At 37.7% G+C, this 9983-nt stretch overlaps 1 protein-coding gene across 1 annotated transcript; it reads right to left on the bottom strand.

The window, feature by feature from the left end:
* Positions 1-268: 268 nt before the first annotated feature.
* On the bottom strand, positions 269-9824 carry LOC111322539 (uncharacterized). The gene is made up of 11 exons (XM_022925647.2): positions 9600-9824; positions 7885-8051; positions 7201-7261; positions 6889-7020; positions 6208-6279; positions 5737-5832; positions 4607-4723; positions 2980-3102; positions 2511-2548; positions 1669-1729; positions 269-900 (listed from the first exon to the last, which is right to left on the bottom strand). Exons 1-11 carry the CDS (start codon positions 9718-9720, stop codon positions 674-676), a joined length of 1215 nt encoding a protein of 404 aa, XP_022781382.2. The 5' UTR covers positions 9721-9824; the 3' UTR covers positions 269-673.
* Positions 9825-9983: the final 159 nt, after the last annotated feature.

The raw sequence follows: 9983 nt of genomic DNA, 5'->3' as shown, positions 1-9983 counted from the left end.
TTTAACCACCCAACAACTCGCACATATATTTTTCAGCTCGTAGTTGGGAATTTCCTCCAAAATTTGCTTCCCTTTTGTTGCGGGGAGGGTGAACTGAAAAAATGACGATTAATTTAGTTAAAAAGGGGGCCATGGTTACTGATCTCATGTCGAATTAACCTTCTACAGGATTGGATCAAGAAACTCAGGTATCCCTCTACACGATTAATTGTTAACCTTAAAAAAAAACAAATAAACAAAAGAACAGACAACACATGGGGACATTGGGATGATTTATCTGTGTTTATTGAAGTAGAGTATAGTATTTAACAAGTGCCTTTCAAAAAATTCTCTATTGCGTATGCTGTATTTTGATGTACCTGTTTAACAAAAAGTTCAGTCAAGCAGCTGACAATCTACAGATCCTGAAAATGCATTTTGTTTTTTCGTATATTCCTAGACCGGAATATACGAAAATTCCGTGCTTATCATGCTTATACGTGCTTCAAAGGATCGACTCTAAATCTATGTAATTGCTAGCCTATCCATTTAAAGCTGATAAGCTTCATCAAGGTACTCATTATATCAAAACATAAAAAGAAAAACATGGGAAGAAAGACGTGCAATTCGTAAAGAATAAAAAAACCAAACACATAACCTGTGACAAAATTAAAAGTGCTGTATGAAAGTACGCTTAATTAAGTCTCTTCCCACCCGGCCCCTTATTTTTAGGCCTCTTTTTAGGCCTCTTTTCAGGCCCCTTTGCTGGGTTCACCACAACATTCTCAAGACCATTGTTTTTAATAATATGAGAGATTACCAGGGTTCCTCTCACAATGTCGAGTGTATACTCGCCCACAGCTATGCGGGCTCTAACCTCGTTCTTCTGTTCCATGAGGGACGTAACACGCTTGATCAGTTCTAAAAAGGGAAAATTTACTTTTAGTTGAGCCCTAACTACATATACAGTGGTTACCTTTGGGTTTTTTTCCCACTTAGCACCACAACAATTTTGAAACAGAAACTGTTCTGCAAAAAGTTTTTTTTACAACGTACGGGAGCACACTCCGCATGCCACATGCGATCGATTATTTCAATCAGGATTATGCTTTTGTTCTAGCTGTTTTTTCTTTTTTTTCCTTAAAAATACTCACGTTTTTACAAGTATTAATGCAATCATAAGCATCCTCCACGTTACGGTTGACAATATATCCTAATTTGGTCATGTAGAAAATCGCAAAGCAAACATTGGGGCGCTTTAAGATTGAGTGCCATTAAACAAAACCAAAGTAATACAGCGTCCAATCAAAATGAAAGAAAATAACTTTAAGAGTCAATGAGAACTCGTGTAAATCTGACTGAAACAACCAAGTCCTTAATGGTTTTATTAATGCAGCCGTGATTGGTTTGGAGAGTAGTGCGAGTCAAGTTCTGGACCAATCACACAGCGAATTAAAAACAAACAGATCCCGGATCACTTTCGACTCTCAATTGAAAATCGCTTAAATAAACCAACAAGGACTAAGGGTGGAGAAGACTCAGATTGCAAATGACAAACGTGGAAGAATTCTTCTGCTGAGACCTAAGATTTATCTCTTTTAAGTTGAAGCATTGCAAACAAAAATGAGTCAAATGAAAGATTTTTCATCTGGCTCTTTTGATTAACTAATAATAATAATAACCAGTTACCTTCTTCATATCCTTTCGTAAGGCCGTGTATTATTCCCCAGTTGTAGTGAAGGATGATACCCTAAAAGAAACAAAGGTTTAAATTTTTTAGCATGCATTGATATGGATAGTTTTTAATGCAGAGACGGTGCTCGGTTTGGCAGCTGTTCAGGACCAGTCATCATTATTTGTCGGGTAAGGTAAGGTGGGAGATGGGAGGGTTTTTTGGGGGATCACATGGTCCTTTAGCTAACTGCCACTAAAGGGGGGGGGGGGGGAAGGGAGGATGAGGAGGTCGTAAAATATTATAGAGCCTTCTCAGACTAATCGGAGATCAGGTGAATCTAATCGTGGCCAAACCCAAATTCTCTAACTCAGGCAATAGATTATGACTGGTCTTTTATTCCTTTAAAAAAAAACTGCTCCCTCAAAAATGAAAAATTAAAATTTTCCACAGTATGCCTAATGATGCACGCTTCCATTGCAAACCTTGTATACAAAGTAATATTCCACAGAGAGAGTCGTGGTATTCGCTTGGTATTTGATTCTTGCCACGGAAACTCGTTAAAACTCTAGCATTTAAGGAACTAAACAAATAGAAAGTTTATACGATCATGATGATTCCGATGAAACCGGACTCCGCGCTGATATTTTGACCAAATTCAAACTAAGTCTTTTCTTTGCTTTTAGAACCATGACGATAATGGTTTCTGGTGTTCGTGTAAGAGCAAGTAACACGTTTTCATCTTGAATAATTCGTTAATCATAATATCACCAATGAGGATATGAGTAAATACTGGCTAAATTTACGTCTGTAATGATAACTGCTATTAGGAAGATAGACTAAAGATACGACTACTTACTTTTATGATCAAGTCCGTATATTTCTTATAGAGTTTCACTAAAATAAATGAAATTCAGAAATTATTCCCTTATGATCAAATTAGTATAGGGATGGCGTACGTCGCAGAGATCGCTCGAATTCATCTACGTATGCAAATTCAAAATTCTCCTTGCCAGGAAGAATTAACCCTTTCACTCTGAAGATTTCATTACAATAATAATTTCTCTTACTCTCTGCTATACAATTCTTAAGATGTTACTTTGCTGAATTTGGTATATTGGATTAACAAATAATAGATATTTTTCTCTATTCTCGTCACTTGTCTGCTTGATGCTGTATTGATGTTGTAAGGCAGAAATCTTGCTGACTCGTGGAAGTTTAAGTTTTTCTTTTTTTAAGTTTTTCAGTAGCCATCCACCTTACCCCTGTAAGAAGTGAATAAAGAGATAATGTGGCTGAGAGCGTTTGGTTTTAATAGAGATGCACACCTTCGATGCAGTTTCCTTCAGCGGAATTCTCAAACACCAAATCAATGATTCTTTTTCTGTCGTTACCAACTTCAGATGGTGCCGAATCCCGTTTGACATGTTTGAGGAGTTCTTCCAGTGTATCTGAAAACGTTGAGAAACATTCAAGAGATGTCTTAACTGCATGGCCTCGTAATGGATAAGGGATTCTAGCGCTATCCGGACAGGTTTACAGAAATGAAATAAGGAAGGAAAGGTGCGTGAAATTCTTGCGTTTTACAAATTTTCAAGACTCGAACACCGCTGATCTTCCCCTTGTCTTGCCTGGAGTCTGGGGCGGATCCAGGGGGGGTTCGGGTGGTTCGGTGGAACCCCCTAAATTTTCCTCAAAGTGCTGGAAATCATGTTTCCTGAGACCTAGTTTTCAAAATCTCACGGGGAAGCATGCCCTCGGACAATTCTCCGAACCCCACTTGACTAAATCCTGGATCCGCCCCAGGGAGTTTCTATGTTTCAAATAATGTTCCAGTCAGGTTGCTTAATTGTCTTTGATGAAAAATCAGGAAGGCAAGCTGAGTAGGCATTGTTTGGTTTACAAACAAAAAATACGTGCTTAAGCTTATTTAGTTCCTAAGGGGCCGATCATTTAACTTTTGAGGGGGGGTGGGTGATTTTGAAAAAAAATTTCCTGCAAGCGCTTGTTGGAAGAAAAAAATTGCATGCAGTCCAAATGTAACAGAAAAAATGTACCAAACAATCGGGAAAAAATATCCTGCACAGCAGATTGCGAGAAAAAAAATTTCTTGATGACCAGAAATCATCCACCCCGCCCCCCCTCAAATGTTAAATGGTCGGCCCCAAAACGCAAGAGCAGGAAGTAGTATGATTTAGGTAGCCTAAGTGCGTAGGCATTGTTTGGTTTCGAAACAAATTACATATCTTTACTCTCACTAGAACGCACTGCATTAAATCAGAGAGCTCGCTTCTAAACATCAATTCAACTTGTTGGCAGATGTAGTCTTAATATTTACTAGGAGGGGAGAATTGGATAGTCTATTAAAAACCACAAAACCACAGAAAAATCATCAAAACCGTGAAGACCGATTCATTTTCACAGGCCCAGTTATGAAAATCCTGACAAGTGCAGCATACAGAGGTTTCGCGGCTATTCGAGACCAGTGGAGGTGCATAATGCCCCTCACATCGAAAAGAAACCAGAAACCAATTATTAAAAAGCCCGAACCACATCAGATAGCCATATCCGAAAACCCAATAGCATTTTCTAGGAAAACAGAAAACCAAATGCTACGAAAAAAGGAAAAATACGCAAACCGCAATGAACACCAAATCCGAAGTTTTTGGGCACAAAAACCGAAAAACCGATCTAAAGATAAGCCAAAACCGCAAAACCATAAATCCCAAATCCCCCCTTCACTTGCTAATGATTATAGAACGAACGCAATAAATGGTTAGAACTATTCACGTTTTGTAAAAGAGGAGGCGCTTACTCGAAGAGGTATAGGTAAGAGGTATCCAGAGGCTCTTAGCATTCAAAGTTTTTCGGAAGATCGATTCATCTTGCTTTGTTGTGAAAAATAAACTAAGGATAGGACCGACAGGCTACGGATAGATTGCTAAATTAACTTACGTTCTTCACAATCTTCAACAATTTTAGGATCAGTATACGGCTCTATTCTGTTTGAAAGATCAAATTCGCCATCTGGATCCTGTTCTTCGATAACCTCACCAATATTTTTAAACAGACCTGAAAGAAAATTGTAAAGAAAAATAACTAATTAGAACAAAATAGGGTTTTTAATAAGTTTAGCCGTCAAAACCTTACGTATTTTATCGCATAGTAGTAAGCCGCCTTTCGCTGCAGAGCAATTTTTTAACACTCCTTGAAATTAGAACTATGCGGCACCGATTTAGAAAAATCCCATAGATTGCACAATACATGATTAGAAGGTGTTGGATGGTCACTCGGATTCCAAGAAAACAACTTACTGTAACACCTGATGGCATTAAAATTTCACGTCTCCTCAGAAACTGAACAGGAGAAAAAACAGTATTTCTTGAACAGTACAAACTAGTAAGCTTTTGTCCTATTCTGCTTAAATAATCAACGGATTAAAACAAGTATCTTTTTTGATCAAATGAGCGGTCTATTTTCAGTCCTTGTGAAATTCTGATTGAGGTTTAAGTGAGTGGAAAGGGAAAATCTTTAACTAGAAGAGTATCTCCTATTTTTTTTCTACTGAGGAATACAAGGCATGCAGCTATTTAACAATTATTCCACGAGCGCGCGTCGGATATGAGATGATAGATGGCCAACAAGGCGCATAGCGCCGAGTTGGCTATAATCATCTCATATCCAACAAGCGCGAGTGGAATAATTGTTTTATTAAAAACGCCCCCAAGATATGAAAACTGCCTTTTATGTAAGACTTAGGTTAGATTTTAAATTGTACATATATATTGTTTTATTTTTAAATTTCTCAAATTTTTAGGTAGTATTTAGTGTCCCCAGTTAGTGGTTGTATAACTGCTATTTTAGATTTGACACATAAATAAAGGTTGTTGTTGTTGTTGTTATTAGACAAATCTTACCAAATCTTATTTTTTAGCTCCCTTTTAATTTTTAGCTGACGCGTACGCTTACCATATTTGTAGATTATGGTATATTGGCTCATAACCAATAATGGCTAAGTCAATAAAAAGTCTTGGATTGCATTATCCAATGATCCAGTTTTTAATAATACAGATTATAATACTTACCATCCACTTTCTTATCACATGCTGCGTCAACCACCAGTTGTTTCATCTTACCCATCACTCCATGGGGATCAGTGTGGGTGAGGGCTTTAAAATCATCTTAAATAGATGGAATGACAAATGACGTATACCAAGAGATAGTAATCAAGATCTAGGATACTAAGATGTATCACAATCTGAGGTTGCAGAATTTTCACGAACGAAAGTTCCTTGTGTAACTCGCAGTAAAAGGCACAACTCTGTTCATTCAGCTGAGGATATTAACAACGAAGATCGCAAATTGATAGTGCTGCTCTAGCCTTATTGTTTGTCGTAGTTTTATTTACTATTACGCAGAAGTGACTTTATATGTAGTTCTGAAAGTTTTTATAGAACCCCGTAGCGAGGCTCTTGAAAGAGCCACCCGAATTTTAGAATCAGCAGCGTTTAATTTCAAGAGTTTGATAGCATTTACATTTCAGTTGAGTCTCTTACCAGTCTTTTCGCCGAGGCCAGCGTCTTCGAGAACTTCGTCCATTTCTTCGTCAAAGTCTAACACGGATAAAGCTGTGAAAGGTAAAACGCAACACCTAGTAACTCTTTACCCAGACGCAAGGTCCGTCAAATTCTGTCCCAACTCTCCCCACCCTCCTGTGAGACGACGTAACACCCTATATCGACCATTACGAGCTACCCTGAATAAGACGTTCCTCAGTAAGATAAAGATTAAAGCAAATTTTGAAGTGAGGAAAATCAAAATTTATATCAAGCTAAGAGGTACCCCCCAAAAAAAATCCGAAGGGGTGATAACTTAATGGTGAACCCCTTATTTTTAGAGCAATTTTCTGTCGAATGTCGCGGATGTCCCTGGTTTCCGGATAGCTTAGGTTTTACTTTACTTTTCTCTCTGATTGCAATTGGTCCAGAAAAGTTGTGCCACCATTTCAACCACAGTCAGATTGAAAACTTAAAGCAATCGCGACTTCATCGGCATTTTCCCGCGCTTTAAGCAGTTTGCTTGTTTTTACTTTGTGTTTTCCTTGGCTCCCTGCGGCATGATTGGTCATTGCAAAAAGATTGGTTTTGGGTTTCACGGCACTCAATTAATGTTGTATTCACCGAATTGAGATCGCTTGTAATTTATCACGTCTTACGAATAATTTCTGAATATCAAACCTTTGGAATGAAAGACCTCTTTAATTTTTTCACATTTATCGTAGTTGTCAGCTACATGGCGTCCCAGGATTGTCTTTACTTTGTCGTTTGAGGGTTCGCTTCGTATTGCCTTCATCAATTCCAGTGCTTTTTCTGAAATTTAAAATGTAACACACACTTATTTTTTTAAACCTTGGTTTACATACTAACTGGTCCGCTTACTGAGCCCTAAACTGGCGAAGCTTGGAACTTGGAAACAACTTTAAGGTACACAACAAAACATATTTTACCTATATGAAAACAGAATTAAAGAAGAAATTTATTCATGATTACCTTTATTCCTTTTATCTTTAGCAGCTTTCAGCGTCTTCAAAGCAGGAACGATCTCCCCTAACTAGATAAAAATTTTCTGATTAGAATCAGTTTAAGGTAATGGTATTAGAACCGAGCAGATATTCGGTTATCTTCATGTTCTAAAATATTCTCGAAAACATACGGAATAATTGGACTCTATCATTCAGTGGATGATATTTATAGTATATGCTATAACAGTGGATAGCGTTGAAGGCGCGCTTTGATTGGCTACACAAACTCCGAATAGCCTTGGCTATCCACCCCCTAGCAACTCATGCGGAATTGCACCCCAAAAATAATGTAGTCGCTGCAGAAATAAATGAGTTAAAATCATCTCTTTTACTGTATTATCTCAATTTTATTTTAGTATATATTAAAAAAATATATTCGCCTCAATGCCGGTGGCGAGTGGTGGATATTAATCTCGCCATTTTGCGGCTTGGTAAATATCCACTACTAGCTATGTGCTCTTCAGCGAATGGTTGTGAAGTATGAAAGTGATTGTTCCAGGTCTAAAACTTTGCTTTGATCCAGGCCGACAAAGTAGAGGAGTCTTCAAAAGTGCACATGAACTCATAATTATCTTTAAAATTTTCTGAAATTAGAAAAAATTATGAAAAAAATTATAAAATAAATAAACGGCCATTAATACTGAACACTTACTGAATCAGCCAACATTTTCACCGCCTCCGCCACGGATCCCTCCCCCTCACCATGTTCCTGTCCTTCATGATCATTCATCTGTTCACCTTTTTTCAAGAGATGAGCAAGGCGAGCTGTGGTTTTGGTCATTGAGGGATGTCTGAGTTTATTGACATCTACCGGTCCATCTGCGAAAAAAAAGTGATGGACATTTTTATAGTATTTTTTAACTTAAAAAGACTGGGGCTGACTGATGGTGGTGCGATAACTTTGGACCAGGCCTAGGCAAAGCCGGTTACGTAATCCTATTTTCATTTCCTTACTTGAGCGCAATGGAGAGATGTTGATTTCTGGGTAAAGCAAATGATCTGCGCATAAATAATAAAGGGCAATCTATGACTGCATACGGCTACTGTTGTATAGTTGTATAGAGTATTACAGTAAAAAAGCAATGTGGTGTAAAATGCAGAAGGGGTTAATGAACAGCTCTTATCGATGCCAAACTTGTGACAAAAGGAGGACTTGGTTAGAGCACAGTTTGTACACTAGTCAACTGACAGGCCGGGGACAGAGCAGGAAATTAATAGTATAGGTACATGTATTAAAGCACAACGGCGGTGCCCACGGCCTCTTAGAAGGAAGACACAGTAGGCACTAAAAACTATGGCAAGTAGAATATCCACTATTTACACTAACATTCCAAAGCAATTTGTAATTTAAAAAAATCTTATACTCAAGAAATCCTTCAGCCATGTGCAACATAGAATGATGATGAAACAACCGTATATAAAAAGCAAGGCACGATCAAACAGCTTTGCAACATTTTAGTTAAACTGCCTCGAGTGGTGAAGATGTAAACAAATTAATTATATGTACGAATCTGGGTTGCCCGTGTCTATTGCCAGGTGGTTTGGTACAAGACTAATGCCGGTTAACTCTGTTACCAACCCAAGCAAACAACAAGAGGAGGTAAAGAAGAAGGAAAAAAAGGCATTTTTTAGTTGTTTGAATTCTGTAGTTATAGTGCCATGGCAACACGTAGCAATCTTTCGCGAAATGCGGAAAAAAGCAAAATTAAACATGACAGGCATACGAGACAAACAATTTAATTACTACCCATTCAATTCGTTTTAGCTTTGCTTGAGCAACTTTTTCATTCAACAAATTTCACTTTGATGGTCATTTTGGTGGCGTGTAGGATTGCGGAAAAAGTTTTGCTGATTGACGAGTAAACGAAATCGGAAAAAAATTACATATCAAATATCATCGTGAAATTCTGCAGCGGCTCACCATGCATTTTTTTTGGAAAAGAAAAACTAATTTGAAAATAAAGAAGTAAATTCAAATGAACTGTCCTTAATTAAAACAAAGCGCATAGCATGTAAAATTCGTTAAGAGATAACAGTAAAGCAGGCAAAAAGGATTTCTCTTAAGCCATATTCTGGTGTATACAAACTATTTTTAATTTATGTTTTATTTCATTTCTTTGACGGAACTCAGAACCCACAACTGATTGTCGGGACTTTACCGGTTTAATGCCCCCTTTATAATCTTAGCTCTCGCTTCTTCATTCCATCTATAAAATAATTCATTCAAAAATTTTCTGTCAATGATATAAATTCCGATTAATGAAAACATGCGCTCTATAGTGACTTGAAAACTTTCTATAACCATTGTCTCGAGACATTACGACCACCGAATGACTGATAAAAAATTGTTATAAAGGAAATGTTTACCTCGCAGGTAGTGATCTAACTCAGCCAGTTTATTGCGGACTGTATTCTCAGGAAGATGAACCTGGCTCTGAAATGCTTCAGCAGCGGAGACGAAAAGAAAAGTTAAAAGGATATAATTCATCTTCCCCCACTGCCTTCCACCTGGTAATGACTTGCACGCGATGGTTGACCCGTTAGACAACTGAGATAAATAACATCGTGTCGGCTTATTGCGTGGGAGTCATCATCCATTCATCACAAAGCGTTGGATCGATTTACAATTTCTCCCAATACTGTTGCTATATTTAACCAAGTGATGATTGACACCTAAATTCTCCAAACTAGCTTCCATGTTACTGCTCTGTAATGGAAAATTTTGATATTAAACTTGTGGTCAAACAATAG

The sequence above is a fragment of the Stylophora pistillata genome, chromosome 8 (genome assembly GCF_964205215.1).
Source record: "Stylophora pistillata chromosome 8, jaStyPist1.2, whole genome shotgun sequence".
In the NCBI taxonomy this organism is placed as follows: Eukaryota; Metazoa; Cnidaria; class Anthozoa; order Scleractinia; family Pocilloporidae; genus Stylophora; species Stylophora pistillata.
This window is presented reverse-complemented; position numbering and strand designations above follow the sequence as displayed.

What these genes read in the sequence shown, in the direction of transcription:
- LOC111322539 (XM_022925647.2), bottom strand. Translation starts at nt 9,720, where the DNA reads ATGAATTATATCCTTTTAACTTTTCTTTTCGTCTCCGCTGCTGAAGCA. An exon ending in TAAAGATAAAAGGAATAAAG is followed by an intron (nt 7,021 to 7,200) that starts GTAATCATGAAT and finishes TTTAAATTTCAG; the next exon opens with AAAAAGCACTGGAATTGATG. An exon ending in AGAGGTCTTTCATTCCAAAG is followed by an intron (nt 6,280 to 6,888) that starts GTTTGATATTCA and finishes TACCTTTCACAG; the next exon opens with CTTTATCCGTGTTAGACTTT.